This window comes from Nelumbo nucifera, chromosome 2 (assembly GCF_055504915.1).
Source record: "Nelumbo nucifera cultivar China Antique chromosome 2, China Antique-T2T, whole genome shotgun sequence".
NCBI classification, from domain to species: domain Eukaryota; kingdom Viridiplantae; phylum Streptophyta; class Magnoliopsida; order Proteales; family Nelumbonaceae; genus Nelumbo; species Nelumbo nucifera.
Window position 1 is genome coordinate 41,397,631 of NC_142650.1, and position 22,220 is coordinate 41,419,850.

The window sequence follows — 22,220 nt, forward strand, 5'->3', positions numbered from 1 at the left end:
AAACATGGAAACGCTTGGATAAGCTAAGAAAATGCACACAAATTCCATAAATATATTAATAGCATAGTATAATGTCAAAACAACTATAAATAATATATAAATATATAGGAATTGTATATTTAAATGATATATATATATAAAGAAATATATTATAATTAATATAACAGGACATGTAGATATTATACAATTTTATAATAATGCTTCAACTAAGGTTCCAAGGAAAATATTATATAGATTTTTACAAATTAATACATTAAAATACCAATATTATTTTATTATCTATTAAAGTGTAAGGCATAAAGCATATGCAACTATTATATTTGATTATTATATCATTTTTCTATTTTACTAATTTTATTTTTTAACATTAACAAAAAAGTCAACTAAAAATATATAACAAAAAATTATTGATAAATAATATTTATATTTTTGTAAACAATAAATATTCTATTATAAAATGTAAATTAAAATACCAATTAATAATTTATAAAAATATATAATATTAACTTAAAACATATCAAATCTATTAAAATTTTGAAAATGCATATCACAAGAAAATTCATAAATTTTAATTACTAAAATAACTATTCCATTATTAATATTTTGTTTTTATAAAATTTCAAAGTTAAAAATTATTTTTTTATATAAAATGTAGATTAGTGGATTTGATAGATACAACTTATATTATATTTTCAAATACTTTGTAAACAATACTTTTATTTTTGTAAATAATGAATGCACTGCTATTTAAGGCAAATTAAAATATTAATTAATAATTCATAAAAATTTAAGATATATATACTATATGCAAATTTATAAAATTTAAGTATTTTATTATGAAAATTTTATTTGTATAAATTTTTAAAATTAAAATTCATTTTTGATATATATTTATATGGATTTTATAAACTATTTATTCCGTTGATTTATAAAATACTAATTTTGAATATTATTCTTTTCAATTTATAGTTAAAGTTTTTGAAAATAAATGTATGTTGTTTTTTATTTGCATGTAAACATTAAGTTCAATAAAAGTTATTTTATTACATGTATTAACATGTAAATTTAGGCTCAGTTTGGAAGGAGTACAAATACAAACATGTAGAGTGCAAAATCTTGTATTTTGTATTATTTTCCATGTATTTGAGAGTACAAATACAAATATGTACTATGCAAATACATGTAAAGTAATATAAAATAAAAGGTTTTGTGCTCTACATATTTGTATTTGTACTCCTTCCAAATGGAGGCTAATATGTAGAAGTGCAAAGACATATAAAATAATACAAAATATAAGGTTTTGCACTTTTCATATTTGCATTTGTACTCTTTCCAAGGCTCAGTTTGGAAGGAATACAAATGCAAATATGTAGAGTGCAAAGCCTTATATTTTGTATGTATGTATTTACGCCGTACATATTTACACTTGTACTCTTTCCAAACTGAGCCTTGGAAACAAGGAAAATTAATGCAAACAGTTTCTTGGTTTATCCTTCGTGGACAGAGAGAACTAAAATTATACCTTCATGCTAATTTTATCAAAAAAAAAATGAAATAAGGAACCCTAAGGTTCCGATTGCTTTATATACAGGGGAAATGGATTTAACCAACCACATCCCGGAGGTGAAAAAGAGAAGAAAAGATAAAAAAAAAAAAAAGAAGAATAAAGACGAGAAGAAAAAACTGTCAAACAACAATTGAATGACTTGCTTCGGTGACTGAAAACGTTTACCACTCCAGGAATCCCTTGAAGGCTTCATGCAGAATTGCAGAATTTACCTCCTATGTCCTCTACCACAAAGTCACATGGCAAGGCTCATATCTTTATGGCTTCATCCTGATTCCCCAGAGATAAAAGTTAATATATACAGTGAACTGTGCAACAGAAACTTTTTCTTCTTGTTGTTGATGTTAAGTACGAAAAGGGCAAATACAGCGCCGTTGGGCATTCCTTCCTCACACTAGATAGCATAAATAGGGTTCACTTCCGAATCAGAAAACTCCGAATGATGCCACGAGAAGGACCCACTCTTTCTGCAAGACTTCTCCTTCTTCCTGATTTTTCGAGTCCGTTTGGACTTAACTACATAGTAAGTCATGGTGCCAAGAACTCCTACCATTATGACTCCTCCTATAGCTGTAACCAGAATGGATGCCCACCGGTTATGCCTACCTACTACTATATAAGATGAAGCAATAAATGAAATAGAGGTGCACACAGATGCCAACCACATCAGCTTGTTGATCACCTCCACAACCCGCCTCTCTGCTTTTGCCTCCCCTCTAACCACCGTGATCTGTACAACCACCACCGCCAGGGATGTGAAAAGTGCAACAGCATTAAATAATAAGAAGATCTTGAAAGATGTATGGCTCACAACCACCGCCATCCCACTATCATAGCTTCCACCAGGTACAGTGAAGATAGCTGCAAAAGCCACTGTAGCAAAGAGAACAGCAACTACTGTTACAGAGTTGGTAGCATTGTTAATCGCTTGCCTATGCAGTCTCCGAAGCTCCTTAGCAATCCCGTGGACGTTCTTGTTGGTTTTCCTCGCTTGTTCAAGCTGGGAATGGACTTCTTTCTTGATCTCCGTCACAGTCTGCCTCAATTCATCCCTTGGTAGGTTAAGTTCATCAGCCCTGACTGCTCCAAAGCGGGCCAATAACTCCTTTATCTCTGAGGACTCTTCAGAAAGAGGAAGTCCTTCTACTATGTCAAAGGCTGTTTTGTGGTCTCGGGTCAGTGCATTGACATTAGTGTCATGAAGGAGCAATAGCTCACCTACTATCTGCAAAAGAAAATAGGTAAAAGCCTCATTAAATTTGTACCTTTTAAGAACCTTTCTTTGTCAAAAAATAAAGAAGTTAGGTCCATGATTTGCTTTCCAAGAGGGAGTTATCATTTCTTTCAGTACAGAGAAATACACCATCCAAGTCAAACATTGTAAGATCATAGTTGGGTTGCCAAATACTCAATACAACAATGATGATGATATAAGAACAACAGAATGGTATACGTAGAATGAAACATAGCCAACTGACAGCAGCTAGAAGCGTGAAAACATAGAGAAATCCCCTAGCTACCATTTTTGCATCTTCCTATCCCTTCTTTTCTAATCAGTAATATATAAATTATAGTAAATACCTATAAAAAAAATATGTAAAAATTATTGTAAATGATATAATGAAGTCAAGAACAGATATAAAGGAAGAAAATGCAGAGGTATTAAAACTGAATAACCAATGGCATACTAGTTATCATACAAACAACAGTTGCAGAATCTCCTAAATCCCAATGGTGGAAGGTCCTGTATATATGAAATAACCCAAAAAATAAAGGTGAAAAAATTTGAAGTCTAGGTTAAGTACATTACTTTCACCTCTGGTACAGATGAAAGGTTACATCATAGTAGTAGAAGAGTTATTGCTGGTATGTATTCTATGATGGTGTATTGGTTATAAGTTTATTCTGAATTTGAAATATTTTTCTGTTAGTTTTTTATTATTGTTCAATCTTATATCTGAACTCATTAGTGTTCTTATTGTATTTTTGGTAATTGTATTTCCTCTTTCTTTTCAAGGTGAAATCTCTTCACCTTCTTTTCTATCATTGATTTTCTATTAATGAAATTGAAGTAGATAGGAGAAAGTCATACAAATCGGCTTGATGCAGGATCAGCTTCTCTGATGTCAATATGATGCAAGAGGGACTTGTAAGAAAAGAGAGAAAATAAAATAACCCAGGAATTAGCACATAGGCTCCTCTAGGAATTATCACTGATAGGAACCACTGGGAATCAACACTATAAAGAAAATTAAAATTACCCCAACATTAGAAGTAGAAAACTTAAACTTTATCATCTGGTATCAAGATGAGGGGGGCTTACATATATATATATATATATATATATATATATTATCGATAACAGAAATCTTTATTAATGAGTAATACTTGTGAAAATTAATTACAGAAAATGGGGAGGTAAACTATCTTAACTCCCCAACATCAAAATGACAATAAAATACTAAGAATGTGCCCAAAACAAAGAATCCTTAGCCACCCCTTGCTTAGCTAACCCATCAGCCATTGAGTTGGCACTTCTCTTCACCCAGATGTATTGCACCTCTAAGTCCTTACACAGCCAATTAAATTTTTTCTTCTCATTGCTGTAGCTCCACAAGCCACTGATATCTCCTTTCAGCCACCTAATCACCACCTTTCGAGTCCCCCCTCAATCACTAAGCATCTGATGCTTAACTCTCTTGCTCTTTGGATTCCTTCGAGAACTGCTAGAATTTCGGCCCTAAGAGAGTCACCCTCTCCAAATGGCCCAGAGAACATGGCAGTAATATACCCCTCCTCATTCCTGAAAACACCCCCTATCCCAGAAGGCCCCGGATTCCTTAAGCTACATCCATCAAAATTCAGTTTTATGAATCCGGCAGGAGGAGTCCAAGTGGGACTACAGTTTCCTACTCTATTTATAAGCAAAGAGGGGGAAGTCACCCTTTTCCCTTGTTTCCTACTCTAAAACAACTAATAAACACTACTAATACACTAATTAGAAACAAGGCATATCCTAATTACCAAAATACTAGGAGTTTGAGTTCAGACAAATCTATACTATACTAAAATGCAGTTATCCACGTCAGATTCCTCATATTGCTTCCCAACCCTTTTAGAATTTTATGTTTTTTTTATTTTTAAATAAAAATTAAATATAGGGCTATTTTAGCTCACCCACAACCAATTCATTTAAGAAATTGAGTGTAATATAGTGGGGATTTGGTGGAAGAAAGGAATAGGAGTAGGAAGGTGTGGGAAATCATTGAAAAAATAACTAGTGAAGTTGAACAAAATGTGTTATGAAGGATATAAATGGGAAAGAGGGAAAGATTCTGATGAGGGGAGAGTAAGGGATGAGAGGGTGAGTGGACTGGAAGAATTGAAGAGGAAAGTGGAGGATTTTCTAATAGAGAGGACTCTATAGCAGAATTTGTGGGAAAATTAAGGTGTAAAATGAAAATTTTGAATGATTTGAAAGTTGCCTTACAGAAGGAGGAGTGCAAAATAAAGAAGAGGAAATTGAGTGAAGTCGGGTGGTTGAAAAGAGATGTGGAAGATGACAAAAAGTTTGGTGTAAAAGGAGAAAGAAGGAAAGGGGGGAAGTAGAGGTTAGGTGTAGGAGGGAGATAAGTAAGAAGTGAATATGAAGATTCTTAAATGGAATATGAGGGGTTTAGGAAGCGCAAGGAAAAGAGCAACAATTAAAGAAGTGATCAAGAGGTTTGACCCAGACATAGTGCTAATCCAGGAGTCCAAAAGAATTGAGTTTGACAGCAGATGAGCTAAGAGTGTTTAGAGAGCCAGGGGGATCAATTGGGCGGCTGCTCCATCATGGGGAGCCTCATGAGGGATAGTAACAATGTGGAAGAGGGAATCTATAAAAAAAAAACAATGTGGAAGAGGGATGTGCTCGAAGGATTGGAGGAATTGATTGGGAAATACTCAGTATCCATGAAATTTAAGCAATTAGAGGATGGTTATGTGTGGGTGCTAACGAATGTATATGGACCAAATGATTAGAGAGAGAGAGAGAGAGAGAGAAGTTGTGGGAGGAATTGGGTGATGTCAGGGGCCTATGGGAAGGACCTTGGTGTGTGGGTGGGGACTTCAATGTGGTCAGGTTTACAAAAGAAACTAATAATCCTAATCAGAGTGTAACAACTAGCATGAGGAAGTTTTATCTATTTGTGGGATGCTTTTAAGCTATTAGCTCACAAGACCTTCACTTGGTCTAATTTCCAATCGAATCCCATCTATTCTAAGTTGGATAGGTTTCTATCTTAAACAGATTGGGAAGAACATTGGGGGAGCTTAACATCTAGAGCACTTCCTAGATTGACTTCAGAACATTGGCCTATAGTGATTTGCAAGGAGGAAAGGAGGAGTGGAGGACCTGCCCCTTTTAGGTTTGAAAATATGTGGCTACTTCATCCTGGGTTTACTAAGAAAGAGAGTGGTGGGAAGAGTGTAATCCCTTAGTGGAATGGGAAGGTATGAGGTTTCACAAGAAACTCCAATTTCTGAAAGCAAAGATTAAGGAGTGGAAGCAATTGGAGTTTGGTAGAAGAAAGAAAAAGAATTTTGATGGATTAAATTGAGATTCTAGATTTGAAAGAAGAAAGGGGAGAATTTAAAGAGGGAGACAAGGAACAGAGAGGGGGTTTGAGAAGACAATTGGAGGATTGGCTGCACAAGGAGGAAATAAGTTGGAGACAAAAATCCTGATGCAAGTGGTTAAAAGAGAGAGAAACACTAGATTTTTTCATTTTGTGGCAAATGGAAGGAGAAACTTTATCTCCATATTGGAAGTTGAAGGATCTCTTCTGACACAACAAGATGAGATAGCAGGAGCCTTTGTAGAACACATTAATTCCATCTTTAGAAGGCCTTTAAGTGGTCGGGGGGTTAGAAGGATTGGAATGGCCAGAATTAGGGGCAGCAAACAGGCAAAGAATGGAAACTAGCATGGTTTAAAATGTCCCTAATTTCCCTAATATTTCCATTTCCATGGGTAGTGACACAAAATTTTACCAGAATCGACATTTCCCCAATGAACACTACCAACACTGTGGAGTACAACAAATAGTTTCCACAACATATTTCCATTTCCACTTCCATGGGTAGCGACATGAAATTTTACTGGAATCAACATATGTCCCAGTAAACACTACCAGTACTATATGGAGTCCAAGAGATAGTGTTATAACATAAGTTGGTACAATATTGTAAATATGTTAAGTAACAATTTTATTGGCCGCCTAACTTACATGATTACCACTTTGAGATAGCTCACACATGAAGTTAAATATTAGTTTTTTGTTTGTGTAATAGATTATTTGGTTGATCTATTACAATCATTTACATTTTCTGAGTTAAAATTTTGCTTTAACTCATTTTATCATGAAGCTCTGAATCTTAAAGTTTACAGGGCAACTTCAAAACGTATTATTTTATTTATAACCTTAGTTTCTTAACCTTGTTTAATGATTTGCAACAAGATAATAATTTAAAAAGGTGTGCCTATGCTTCTTTTATCATTTCATAAAATATCTTTCTATATTTTACATATTTTAAAATGTTTCCACCATGTCTATAATTTTTACATTATTTCCATACGATATTTCCAACACGTTTCTTATATTTGGATGACCAACATTTCCATCGACATTGGCATTTTAAACCTTGATGGAAAGGCCTGGTTTGAACTGGAGGAGATTAGGGAGGTTATGTTTTCTATGGACAAAACAAAAGCTCCAGGCCCGGATGGTTTTACGATGGCCTTTTACCAATATTGTTGGGATATCTTAGAAAGAGATCTAATGCTAGCGTTTAAGGAATTTCATAGGAGAGGAGTAATTAATCCTGAATTGAATTCAACCTTCCTTGCATTAATCCCAAAGAAGAAAGATGCCTCCCAACCAAAGGGCTTCAAACCAATCAGTTTGGTAAATAGTTTGTATAAGATAATCGCAAAGGTGCTGTCATTGAGGTTAAAGCAAGTCTTGCCATCTATCATTGCACCAAATCAAGGAGCTTTTGTGCGTGGAAAACAAATAACTGATCAAATCTTAAATGCCAATGAAAGTGTGGAAATTTTCAAAAAGGTTAGAAAGAAGGGAGTGGTTTGCAAACTGGACTTGGAAAAGGCTTATGACTTGGTTGATTGGTCTTTCCTGAAGAAAGTTATGGTTAAATTTGGGTTCAGAGAAAGATGGTGTAAATGGATTATGGGGTTTGTTCAAAATTGCCATTACTCTGTATTGGTAAATGGGATAGTGGTAGATTTCTTCCCAACCATGAGGGGAATAAGACAAGGGGACCCACTCTATCCCTTCTTGTTTACATTGATTGCAGATGTTTTGGGGAGATTGATTCATAGAGCGGATTCAAGGAATCTTCTATGAGGGTGGAAACTAAGAAGGGAGGAAACCCCCTTACCCACTTACAATTTGCAAATGACACAATTTTGTTCAGTGAAGGTGGAAATCTGAGGTGGATCAGAAACTTGAAATTAGTGATACAACTCTTTGAACAAATGTCCAACCTTAAGGTGAATTTTGAGAAAAGTTGTGTAGTGGGAGTGAATATGGAGGAGGGGGAGGTTAGGGAGTGTGTAGAGTTATTGGGATGTGAAGCTTCAAGCTGGCCCTAGAATTATCTAGGATTGCCTTTGGGAGACAACCCCAAGAAAGAGAATTTTTGGAATCCAGTGGTGGAAAGATTTGAGAAGAGACTTGCCTCTTGGAAAAAGAACTACCTTTCTCTTGGTGGGAGGATTACACTAATTAGGGCTACCTTAGCCAATTTACCCACTTACTTCCTGTCAGTGTTCAAAATCCCAACAAAGGTGTCTAATAGATTGGAAAAGATGATGAGAGACTTTCTATGGGAGCCAGGAGAGGAGAAGAGGGACCATAGGGTGAGTTGGGAGGTGGTGACTAGGAGTAAAAACTTGGGTGGGTTGGGGCTTGGGAATATTAGGAAAAGGAATGTGGCTCTTCTGGGGAAATGGTTATGGAGGTTATCTTTAGAGAAGGAGAAACTATGGGCTAAAATAGTGGCTAGCATTCATGGGCTGGAGGACAACGGATGGGATCCTGGAATTCGGGCAAGGACTACAATTGCATCACCCTGGAAAGCCATCCATGACTTGTTACCAGTTTTCTCCCCTCTTATCAAGTATGACTTAAACTCGGGCAACCTTATAAAATTTTGGGAATTTGGGCCTTATACGCCCTCTCCGACTTGTAAAATGAGCCAGGTTTGGGTGGAATTTGGGATTGAGGAGGGCTGTTAGAGATACAGACCTAAACACCATCTTGTCTTGAAAATATCTTCTTGGACCCCACAAAGGAAGACACTAGAATTTGGACCCCCACCCCTACGAGCTCTTTCTCTTGTGCCTCTTTCTCCAAAGTCTTAACTCAACCAACCAGCTCCCTAGGCCTTCCTTTCCCTATTAAAGAGATTTGATGCAAACCATTTCCTCCTAGGGTTGGTAGTTTTTGTTGGGAAGCATTTCTAGAAAGAACCAAACTAGTGATCTGATTCAAAAGAAGAGACCCAAGGGCTGCGGTGGGGAGACTGGTTTTTACCTATTGGTGTCATGCCAGTTTGCAATGACTATTTAGGAATGGGCTTCTTCCCTCTTTGGGTGTAGTTGGACCCTCCATTGAACTTGGATAGCTTTACTTATTTTTCAGGTGGCATCTGAAAAGGGGTAGGACTATGTGGGGATGCCTAAGGGCTGCAGTATGTTGGTCTTTAAGGGAAGAAAGAAACTCTAGGATCTTCTCCGAAATAGAGAGAAGTGCTGAAAACCTTAGAGATACGATTCATATAAGGGGCAGTACAATGGCCAAAATCATCAAAGCTGTTCACAGATTATACAGTGGATGATCTGTTAAAGAAATGGGGAGAGATTGCTAAATGCACCCAGGTCAAAATGAGATTGAGTTTGTCTTGGACCCCTCCCCCCTCTAGCTTTATGAAACTGAACTTTTATGGTAGTAGTAGAGGGAACCCTGGGCATTCAGGGGTTGGGGGTGTGTTTAGAGATGAGAATGACAATGTTTCAGCCTTGTTCTCAGGTCCAATTGGGGTGGGTGATTCTCTCAGAGCAAAGGAAATGAATATAAGAAGACTTGTAATTGAAGAGGATTCAGAGGTGGTTGTAGGGTGCCTGAATAAAGACAATACTGGGTTATGGAATTACAGCAATGAAAAGAGAAAGTTTGGGTGACTGGTTAAAGACATGGAAGTCAAGATCAGCTGGGTGAAGAGATCTGCTAACTTGTTTGCTAATGGGTTAGCTAAGCAAGGGGTGGAGAGGGGATCTATGTTCTGGGCTCAGTTGTAACTCTAATTCCTATTCATGAGGGCTCAAGCCTCAGTTGGGGGAGATAAGAAAGTTTATCTCCTTCTTTGTAATTATTATTTCCGATTGATTAATGAAATGTGTTATTGATAAAAAAATTAAATGTAATATAGGCATCTTTTTAACACCAGCCTGTGCATCGCATTGGTCTCTTATAGTCCTACTTTGTAACTATGACTCTAACCTAGTAAATACAACTCTGACATGTTAGTATAACTCCTCAAAAAGTAAGACAATAACCTTACTATCCATAAATACATAACAATTCAGAAAATCCTAGATTTGACATCTAAGTTCTTGCATTAGGGCTGAATAGAAAATAAGCAATACATTGTATGGATGGATTACAGATGAGATGAGCTAGTAAATGCTCAAGAAATAGTTTAGGCTGGGTAGTATGTTTAGGGAAAATATAAATGATCTATTGCAAGTTGAACGGGCTAGAAGGACTAGGGGCAGACCAAAAAGACATGGGTTGAAGTAGTAAGAAATGATTTAAGTGCTAATAATTAAACAATGGATGTGTCACTAAGCACAAAGGAATGACAAAACAGGATTCAAGTAGTCCCCATATAGTTGGGATAAGGCTTAGATGATGATAACTGAGTATGTTTAGGGAAAATATTGGGGGGTTTAGGATGGAGAAAAGGTGAAGTTTTGAAGGTATTAAGTAGGGGAGACAGCCAACTGCATGTGCAACCTTGTAGCAGCACCAACTGCAACTAAAATAGTTGTTTAGGCTATGATATACAGCAGGGAGAAGCAAGAAGTGTTTTCTGTCACAGCACACAAGTTGAAAACAGATAAAAGAGAGAGGAGATAAAGTACCTCAAAAGGCAATATAGGACAGAACTTTAAATCAAATTTATATTCATTCCATCCCACAAGTGAAGCCGACAGAACTTTAAATCAAGTTTATATTCATTCCATCTCACAAGTGAAGCCTTAAATAGATTTATAAAACTCTAAGGCAGACCAGGACAAGGCTTTCCTTAACAAACACAAATACTTAATAGCCAAGGAAAAAAGGTCAATCCCAAGAAAATTTTAATATCAAACCGCACACAAACCTTTTAAAATAAGAAATGCTACTCATCTAAAGAAACCATAAATTACTAAAAACGTTAAATCACAAATTTACTATAAATACTAATAATGGGATTTACTATAAATAATAAGTCCAAAATTACTACAAATGTTAATTTCATTGTTTACTAGGAATAGTACATTTATAGAAGAATGAAATTTAGAACTACAACCACTTCCCTGATCCTTCTCTGAAATTTAGAACTACAACCACTTCCCTGATCCTTCTCTGAAATTTAGAACTACAACCACTTCCCTGATCCTTCTCAATTTCAACTCCTAAATTGGAATTTTTTTCTTCATTACTGTTTTTATGGGAAAAATACTTAACCTCCCCTGAGGTTTCTGACATATACTAGAACCTCCCCTCTCTTTTCTGAAATGACTAAGACTTCCCTTGTCAGATATCTTCACCGTTAGGTAACAGAAGGGTGAAAAGGACTAGTATGCCCTTACATGCAAAACCATCCTCTTCTTCTCTTGCCCTCTTCTCCACAAAGCACCAACAGCGAAAGTGAGTCATTCTTCTGAGGGCAGAAGCAACTACTGAAGAACATGATACATCTCTAAGAAGCAGAGTTTTGACTAGGCTCAGTTTGGGAAGAGTCCAAATACAAATATGTACAATGCAAAACCTTGTGTGTGGTATTTCAAAACCTTGCATTTGCACTGTGCATATTTATATTTGCATTCTTCCCAAACTCAGTCCTAAATTCAAAACACAAGAACTCACATAAGATACCAATTCAGAAAGACTGAACAATAAATACCCAATGTTTTCATATTATTAAATTTAGGTTTATGTTCTCAGGGAAGTTTGGTTAACATGCATAGATGCACAAGAGCAGAAAAATAGATTTCCAGATATGGATACTCTGGCATATTATGTATTATAATGCATTCATGCCATTGAAACGAGGAGAACAGAGACACCTGTTGAAAGAACATAGAGAGAAAGAAAAAGAGAGAACACTCTCAAGACCATCACAAGACAAATTTCTACCATCGAACCAGAATAGATAGATATTCTTTAAGGCAGAAAAAGCAACCAATTATGAAGGATAAAGAAAGAATTTTGTTGATTACATTAAAGGCAGAGAGTGAAGTGATAGACTCAAGATTTTTCTTCTGACCTTGATAAAGAGAACCAAAAGAAGGCTAAGGAGAGTGCCGCCTCCAGTGAAGCACTTAACAAGGACATCAGCTACAAAAGCGGATCTGAAAACTCTAGAGAATCTCCTAATGGCTGCAGTTGAAGTAAAAGAAAAACTAGAAATGATAGTCAGAAAAAGAAATGTCATGTTCTATTAAGTGGAGCAAAGAAAAAATGCTTTTGGTGATTTGGGAAGCTCCAAAAACATAATATAAATGGCCTAAGGCCACATGCTATTTCTTGGAAAATTGTTCAGAATTGCTGCAGGTTAAAAGAAAATGATATTATGAATAATGAATTTCAGAGACGTACTCTAAATGAATTTCGTTTTTCCTGAATTGCTTTTAGTGGTTTTCCTTCTTTCTCTCTGTTCAAGAATGAGATTATGAACAATTCTATAGACAGTTGTTTAAATGATCTGCAGAGTGCATAATGAAATTAAAAGCATGCAAAGTGGAAACATGAAAGTCGATGGGAAGCTTCAATCTCTTCACTTTGTCAACATTGAATTTCAACATAAACTATCTATAAACATGAATTTCTGGGAAAATAACGGGAAACAAGTATTCTTGGATTTAATTTAAAGATCTAATGATATAAGCACAATACTAAGAAAACAAGAAAAGAAAAGAATTACAAGGTGCATGTATCATGGGAAGCAGAAAAGGAAAGTGACCCTTAAGATGCAAGGAAAGAATCAAAGGCTCGCTCTGAATGCATTGACAGCCAAAAACTATTAATTAGCTTCTTCAATTTACCCAATTCTTTAGGAATTGTCCCTTGAATTGCTTTCCTATAAAGCTCTCTGCAACCAATATGGAAAAACCCCCATGGTGGACGGAGTCTGGTTGGTTGAGGTAAACAGGGAAGATATGAATCAGCAAAATCCCCAAATATTCACCATGAATGCTTCTAAGATCAGGACTGTCCCATTTCTCCTTCAAATTGGTGCTTATGTGAATTAATGATCTCAGATCTTATCTGGGCAGGAGAGCTATAACAGAATTCACACATTGGGAACTGCACTCTCTTTTAGCCAATTTGGGTTTTAATTTGTCCTTTGGGATGATGAGCTCACTTTTTGTTTATTTATTTTTGGGGGCGGGAGTCTAAGGACCAATCTTAGAATCAGGAATGGGATAAGACAAAATGAATCAACACAACTTCAAGCATGTTCAAGTTAAACAAAATCTTTGGAAGAAATTGAAATATCACTTGTCCATAGAATCCAAATGTATAAATTTCTGAAAGTGGCTTAATGGTAAATGTTGTTACAGAATTAGGCCAATGGATATTCAGAAAAAGTATGTGGATATAATAATGAAAATGCAGAAAGCCCAGCTAATACCTCTGGTCGCTTTTTCCTGGTTGCCACATGTAATGCTGTGTTGCCATGTCTGTCTGGAAGCATCACTATGGCTGCATCTGCTTCAAGGAGCAACCTTACCACTTCACTGCTAGTCCCTTTAACAGCCATATGCAATGCAGTTTGCCCTTTCTTGTCAGTTCTACGAGCCAATTGTGGGTCTTTTTCAAGTAATGCTTTTACAATGTCAACATAACCTTGTCGGGCAGACAAATGCAATGCATTTTTCCCATTGGACCGGGAAATCTCTAGTAAGCTAGAATCTTTTGATAGCAATACATTAACTACTGCTGTATGCCCTCTGGAAGCTGCAGTTGCAAGAGGTGTTGAGTTTGATGTACCAACTGTTTTAATTAGTTCTGGGTCATGGTCTAGTAGCACCTGAACAATGGCTGTTTAGAAAAAGTCACTAGAGCTGTGCTTGACCTGGTATTGTACAAATATGCCAAATTTACAAACAGAAAGAGGAGCTTTGAAAACAGAAAATTAAAATATACATGTTCAATAAATTATCTCTACTTTCCTGCAATCAACCTTCTAGGTTTCACACAAACATGAGAATTGTAGCACGAAGACTGTAATCTAAATTGATAAAAAAAAATGAGAACACAATGAAAAAATAGAGGATTGACATCATTCCTTACAAAGATGCTTTTAGACTTGCTGTAAAAGCTAGGAATAGCATCCTTTTTTATGAGTTAGTTCGGAGATAGTATCCTCTTGATTAGAGATGAAAATGGTCATTTTGTTGCCATGTATTCAGGGCCAATTGGAGTTGGGGACTCATTGAGGGAAGAAGTGGCGACTGTAGTGGAACAAGCAAAAGAGCAGCAAAACTGAAAAAGAGGTTTCAAAGGCTAATAGTGGAGGAGGGTTCAAAAGCGGTGATAGGATGGTTGAAGAATTATGAACAATCTCTTTGGACCTACAGAAATGAAATCAAACAGATCAGATGGATGGCAAGCAACATGGAATTAAAAGTACAGACTACAGTGGGTTCATAGATCAGCTAACTTTATGGCTGATACCCTTGCTAAGCAAGGGGCATTGAGGAATCAAGGATTCTTGTCAGTTTGTAATATAAATGATTGTGAGAGGTAACAGCCTCTCTAAATACAGATTGTAAAGTGTACATTAAATCATACTTCATAATGAAATTCCTGTTAATACACTTTGGATAAGCTACAAAGAAGAAGGCCAAATTCCTGCCTCTCCCCTCATGTTTGTTTTCTTTGCTTGGCCTGTGGTGAGACAATTACACATCTATTAATATCTTGTCTTCTTGCTTCTTTTGTGTGGAATTGGTTTTCTTCACTCTTTGGTTGCAGGTGAACCCTTCCTCCAGATGTGGCAAGCCTTTTTGACCCAAGTTTCTTCACACTACCTAAGAAAAGGGGCAGAGTAATGTGGAGGGCAACTGACTTGTTCAAAAACTTTTCAGCTGAGGATATGCTTAGGGGATGGTTGGTAGTGGGAAATTCTTCAACTGCACAGGTTGTGGTTCAGCCTCATTGGACACCTGCAGCACAACAAAGGGTAAAATTGAACTTTGATGGAAACTCATTGGGTAACCGGGGCCCTCTGGAATTGGGGGAGTTGTCAGAGATGGGGAGGGCAGGCTGATAACACTTTACTCTTGCCACATAGGTGCAGGAGATTCTTGGAGGGCTGAAATTATGGCCCTACTACAAGGTTTGAGGCTGGCAAGCAATGAGGATTTCAAAACATTGAGGCAGAGGGAAATTCTAAACTGTTAATAGGATGGCTGTAGACAAAAAGCTTGGGTGTATAGACTTTTAGACGACAAATGAGGGAAATACTTTGCTTGGCAAGGGAAGCTGGAGTAATCTTCAAGTGGGTAAGGAGGTCAGCCAATGTTTGGGGTCAACACTCATGCTCTGAGTGGTTGATAGCAGTGTTTTAAAAGGCATGGGAGGTGCCTCCAGGCGAGGTGCTCCCGAAACGCCCTGAGGCGAACGCCAGAGGCGCTGACACCTCTGAGGCATGCGCCTCAGGTACAAGAGGTGTATGCCTCATGCGCTTTTTTCATGAGGCATACACCTCATGCGCCTCATGCACATCTTATATAAAAAGACAAAAAAAAAAGAAAAAAGAAAAAAAAGGAAAGGAAAGGAAAAGAAAGGGAAGGGAAGGGAAAGAAAAAGAAAGAGAAGAAAAAAAGAGAAAAGGAAAGAAAAGGAAAGGAAAGGGAAGGGAAGGGAAGGGAAGAAAAGATAAGGGGAAAGAAAGTGACAAGACCCCCCCCCCTTTCAACTAATGTTATGCATCTTTGTTCTTCTTAATATAAAAGATTTTTACTTTCTCCTCCTTGTGTTCAGGAGGCTTACGCCTCTTGCGTTCTGAACTACGCCTCATGCCTCTAGGTAGTGGAACGCCTTGCGTCACGCCTCCACGTTTTAAAACTTTGATTGATAGTGTATGTGTTTAACTGCTAATTTTAATGAAAGTTACCATTTCTAATAAAAAAAAATCCTGTTAATTGTCAAAAAAACATGTCATCTTTCTGTTATGCTGTATGCCAATAAGTGAATACAAAAAATCAGTACCATGTACACCAAAGAACAGTATATTGAGACTGTATAAAAGTAACAGCATGCATTAAAAATTACAGTTCATGAATGAGTTCTTGAATATGACACTCCCAATGCCTCATAAGCTGGCAGCTAAGGGAAAAGAATGCCTATTACTTACATGCATATATTGATCAGTAACATACAAAGAAGATTTGGTTAAATTAATACAAAGTATAACATCAAAACAAATGACATGAACCTTTGGAAGAGACTAATCGAGCAAGGGTTATGGCATGAAATAAGTATACTAGAAAACCAATTTGGATTTATGCTAGAGAGATCAACCATGTATCTTTGTTTTGAGACAATTGATAGAAAAGTTATGAGAGAAGAGGAGAAATCTTCATATGATGCTCATTGATCTAGAAAAAGCATATGATAGAGTCCCCAGAGAGATAATATAGTGGATCTTGGAAAAAAGAGGTTCCAAATAGAAATAGTATATAGACTTAATTAAGGATATGTATGAAGGTGTAACAACCTATATTAGAACACCTATGGGAGAGAGATCAGATTTTACAGTTTCAATGGGTCTTCACCAGCACTTAGTCCTTGTTTATTTGTACATAACTCAAAATTTTTCCACAGTTACGCGCCGGGCAGGCATAGGAAAATTTTCATCTCAAAAATCAAGGTGGATCAAAGGGAGGTGGAGGATGCAGATGAAATTACAGAAGCTTTTCTTAATCACTTCAAAGAGTTCTACTCTAAGGAAAGTATTAGAAAGTATACTTTAAGAAGTTGGGATGGGCTGACTCTAGCAGAAGATAAGAGGTCTTGGCTTGAAAGAGAATTTGAGGAGCAAGATAAGGGAAGCAGTCTTTGATATGGACGGAGATAGAGCCCCTGGGCCCGATGGTTTCCCCATTTTCTTCTTCCAAATCTGTTGGGATTTAGTAAGGGATGATCTTTTGGAGGTTTTCAAGGATTTCCACTCCTCGGCTGTTGTAAACAAAGGAAACAATTCTACCTTTATTTGCCTCATCCCAAAGAAAGATGGTGTCTTGGAAGTGAAAGACTTCAGACCAATAAGTTTAGAAGGGAGTGTATACAAAATTTTGGCAAAATGTTGGCAAAAAGACTTAAAGAAGTCCTAAGAGAGCTGGTTTCTCCAAACCGGTTTACCTTTGTGAAAGGTAGACAAATTGTGGACAGCATTCTAATAGCAAATGAAATTGTTGAAGAAAGAAGAGTGGTAGGTCGGGCCTCCTTGTTAAACTAGACCTTGAGAAAGCTTACAATAAAGTAGATTGGGACTGCCTTCTCCAAGTTCTGAAATTAAGGGGCTTTGGCACGAAATGGTTGCAGTGGATGAAACGCTGCATTAGCTCAACCCGGTTCTCGATCATGTTGAACGGAGAGCCCAAAGGTTACTTTAAAGCAAGTAGAGGACTCCGACAAGGCTGTCCTCTCTCCCTTTTCCTTTTCACTTTGGTAATGGATGTTTTTAGCTAGCTTGTGGAAAAAGCCAAAAGCCTAAATTTAATCAAAGGTTTTGAGGTAGGAAGAGATACTCTTAATGTCTCCCATCTCCAATTTGCAAACGATGCTATCCTGTTTCTAGAGGCTAACTTGGAGAATATCACTAATGTGAAAAGGGTACTACATTGCTTCGCATTAGTCATTGGTTTAAGGGTAAATTACTCAAAAAGTAGTCTAGTGACTATAAACTTAGTTGAAGAAACCCTTTTGGAAAGCTTCAAGGTAATTCTGAATTGCTAAGTGGAAAAATTCCCCCTTTCTTATTTGGGGCTGCCTCTTGGTGGGAACCCAAAAAGTCCAAGCTTCTAGGAGCCAGTAGTGAAAAAATGTGAAAAGAAGTTAGCTTCTTGGAAGCTTTGTTATCTCTCCAAAGGGCATAGACTTACCCTCAATAAGGCTTCCCTTGCAAACCTGTCCATTTACTTCCTCTTAATGTTCCAAATCCCTACCAAAACCATATTACAGATTGTAAACTTCAAAGAGACTTCCTATGGGAAGGTGTAGGTGAGAAAAATAGCCATCTAATAAATTGGATTCAGGTCTACAAGCCCAAAGAGGCTGGAGAGTTGGGAATTGAACACCTAAAAGAGAAGAACAATTCTCTCCTCGAAAAATGGTTGTGGAAATTCCCTATTGAAACAAATTCTCTTTGGGCAGCTGCCATCACTAGTATGGGTTAAACGCAAACAGTTGGGACTGTAATCTCTGTTCAAACCGATTAGCTTCCTCAAATCCTTGGAAAGGTATAACTTCCACTTACAATAGCTTTTTTTTTTTCTTCCACAAGTTTAGAGTGGGTAACGGCACTAGAATAAAGTTCTGGACAGACCTGTGGTGGGGCAATTCCACTCTGGCAGATCTTATCCTAGACTCTTCAATCTCACCCTAAACAAAGAAGCAACCATCTCCTAGTGTCTCCTCACTTCTCCCATTTAAAGCGACATAAATTTGAGTCTTAGAAGACCCTTAAGGAACTCGGAGATCAGTGAGCTAACTGATCTCCTCCTCTCTCTCAAATAAGCCTACATTTCCCCAAATTCCCATGACACCCATGTCTAGAAACCCCACTCCGTCAGTGAGTTCTCTTCCAAGTCTTTCTTTGAGGTTCTTGTTGCAAGAAAACGAGGCTGTGTTTTCCCTTTCAAGAAGGCCTGGTGCAAGTTCGTACCCTCAAGAGTGTGTTTCTTCGTTTGGGAAGCCTGTCTGCACCGAGTAAACACCTGTGAGTTACTGCAAAAGAAGAATCTTGGCAGACTTTATATCTCTCCTTACATCTGCATCCTCTGCTTTCGAGAGGGGGAGCCAGTTGATCACCTTTCAATACATTGCCAGGAAACCAACAAAATTTGGAATTACTTCTTGCAGCTAGTCGGGTATAGCTGGGTAGCTCCAAATCATCTTCAAGACCTGATTTTTCAGTGGCAAGGAAAAGGTTTGAGTAGGAGAGGTAAGGTATATTGGCAAATAGTGTTACATGTTGTGCTTTGGGGAATTTGGGAGGAAAGGAACAATCATCTGTTTGAAAACAAGGCTAATTCCAAGAGTGAGTTGATCTCTCATATAAATTACCACTGCAATTTGTGGGCTTCTAGCTCAGATGTGTTCAGAGGAATTAATGTTAACAATCTTAACAGGAATGTTGTTAACTTTCTGTTCTCCTCCCCATCCTCCCCACGCACCTCCAGGGTTCCATCTCTAAGAAGGGAAGGAGCTTGGACTCTAACCTTTGATGAAAGTGCCTCAGGTAGCCCTGGAGTTGCTGGCATAGCGAAGCTTTAAAAGATGAAAATGGGAACATCGGCTGGGTGTACAGTGGACCAATTGGAATAGCTGACTCTACAAAGGTAGAAGTGTTGACCACTCTTACAGGGATCCTCTTAGTCAACAGACTGGGTATTTAGAACCTCTCCATTGACGGTGACTCAGCAAATACCATAAAATGGTTAGGAAAGCAGGAGGTTGGACCATGGAGACTTAGTCATTTCCTAGCAGAGGCAAGGGATATATTGGCTTCTAAGAATGCATCTCTTTCTGGATTCCAAGGGATTTAAATGCCATTGCAGATGGATTAGCAAAACTAGGTGCTATTTTAGAGACATTGTATTGTGACAAAATTCCTCCTTTGTAATCTTTAGGGGTCTGACCCCTGTTTTGTATTTGTACACCTTCTTGTGTACCCCTCTCTTTTTCTTCAATGAAATCAGTTAACATTTCTCAAAAAAAAAAAGACTTGACTAGACATATTCAAAGTAGGTCCCATGGTGCATGTTGTTTGTATGGCATTATTTTAATTGATGAAACTTATGAAGGATTAAATGCAAAATTAAGTTCACGAACAAAAGACAAATACCTTAGAAACAAGAGGTTTTAAAATAAGTAGGACAAGCATAAATGCAGGATATATGATATGTAATTTAATAATAATAGAAGTGCAAATGAAGGTACACTTGGGATTGCAGACAAAGGCATGATTCAATGCAACCTTTTCTAGTACCTTGGTTTGATAATTCATAACAAGGGAGAGATTGAAGAGGTCACCCATAGAATTAGAACAGGATGGACAAAATGGAGGGGTGCATCCAATTTCTTATTTGATAGGTGAATACCACGCAGATTGAAAGGAAATTTCTATAAAACAGTTGTAAGGCCAGCTACTATATAAAGCAGAATCAAGAAACAACATGACCAAAAATGCATATGGCAGAAATGTGAATGTGCACGCTGAGATGGACGAATGAAAAAAAAAAGGGTAATAAAATGAGATAAAGTAGATTAAGATGGTCTGCTTACGTGCATAGAAGACCTTTGACACAGCACCATAAGAAGTGATTTATAGTTGAAATAGTAGAAGGGGCTAGAAGGAGTAGTATACAAAAATGACATGGGTTGAAAAAGTAAGAAATGATTTAAGTGTCGATAATTTAACAATGGATATGGCATTAAACAGAAGGAAATGGAAAAACAGGATTCATGTAGCCAGACTCGTATAGTTGGGGCAAGGCTTGGATGATGATGAGGAGGAGGAGGATAATGATGATGATGAACAACAAAACAAACCCTCATACAGAAGGAAAGAAAACAGACCTCAGATACACTTTTGAGCCCAAAAGTTTACACTACATTAACAAATGTATCCACAAATGGAGCCATTAAATCCCCCACAACAGAGAAATGGAAGCCCATATAGAGTTCCATACTAAGCATCGTTAGTACCCAGTATAGCAATGCCTCCAAGATCAAGAACCTAGTTCAATCAGCAAAATCCACTCATTAATCCATCGGTGACTTCCAATCAGTATTAACTGAACACAATACCAGCCACCCTTCTCTTGTAGCCATCCCCCTGTTTGGCTGTTCTCCCAACTAAATCTCTTGTTTCTAGCCTATTGATTCTTATGAACGGATTTAGAACCAAAAACATACAAAAAATGGAATTCCATCAATTATTAAAGGAAGAAGAAAGAAGGCTGATCGAAAATCCTCACCATGATGCCCATTACTCGCAGCTATATGCAACGGATTGAAGCCAGATCGATTTTTCCTTGAAGTGCTTTCTTTAGTTGAATATTTCAACAGCTCCGTCACTACATCAAGGTGTCCCTTTTCGGCTGCGGTAAATAGAGCAGTTTCTTCTAACTCGTTCACCTCGTTCACAACCGCCGACCTTATTTTCGCCACCTCAGCATCAAAATCCGCATCAGTAAGCGTACCGACCATCTGTTCATCGATTTCACCGAGAATCTGCTTAACCGCCGCCAGATCGCCGCGCTGCGCAGCCAAATGCAGGTCGGTGTCATTGTGCCGACCCGTCACCTGCTTGACGTATCTTTTCTTCCCTGCCTGATCGAACCTCTTACTGGAATTGGATAGAACCAAAGCCCGCGGCGTAGGGGACGGCGAAGGCAATGGCTCAGCAAAAGTGTTAGGGTTCAGTCCCTTCTCCAAATCCCTCTCCTTTACTGCACAACCAACCATGGATAGCAGAGGCCATTGGATGCATAAATGCAGAACATTACAATAAAGATATCGATAAAATTCGATACATTTGGTGTTAAACCGATGTTCCAGACAATAATATAATAATAAAAGAATAAATAAAAGGGTTAGTAATCGTACAAGAACGGAATAAGCTTAAGACATACGTACCTTGAATTCTCAACGCCATCTGTGCTCCTCTAACCAAAACCCTAGAATTTCATCCCCAGTACACACAGGAGTTGCAAATTCTAGGGTTTTGTAGAGTGAAGTAGGAGAGACAATGACAGGGACAGAGAGGCGGAGACGAGGATAGGGAGAGAAGAACCGGAGAAGAAGGAACTGGTGCTCAAAGGACGCAAAAAAAAAAACACAAAACTGGCTTACCATCATATTTTTATGATTCTCTATCGTTTCTTTCCCTTAATTACTAGTGAACCCGTACTAGGTACGGGTATTGAAAATGAAAAATTGGTTGGATTTTTTTGCAAAAATAAATAATTATTGAACATAAAAAATCAATTATTGAAAAATAAGGTTGTTAATCAAAGAGTAATTAAAAATATTCAGTAAATAATAATTTTAAGAAAATATAAATATAATTAATTATCAGTCTG

At 37.4% G+C, this 22,220-nt stretch overlaps 1 protein-coding gene across 1 annotated transcript; it reads right to left on the reverse strand.

Moving 5' to 3' along the window:
- Window positions 1-1,507: 1,507 nt before the first annotated feature.
- Window positions 1,508-21,983, reverse strand: LOC104599251 (ankyrin repeat-containing protein ITN1-like). Its single transcript, XM_010261713.3, has 4 exons — window positions 21,775-21,983; window positions 21,114-21,587; window positions 13,535-13,944; window positions 1,508-2,792 (listed from the first exon to the last, which is right to left on the reverse strand). Exons 1-4 carry the CDS (start codon window positions 21,791-21,793, stop codon window positions 1,962-1,964), a joined length of 1,734 nt encoding a protein of 577 aa, XP_010260015.1. The 5' UTR covers window positions 21,794-21,983; the 3' UTR covers window positions 1,508-1,961.
- Window positions 21,984-22,220: the final 237 nt, after the last annotated feature.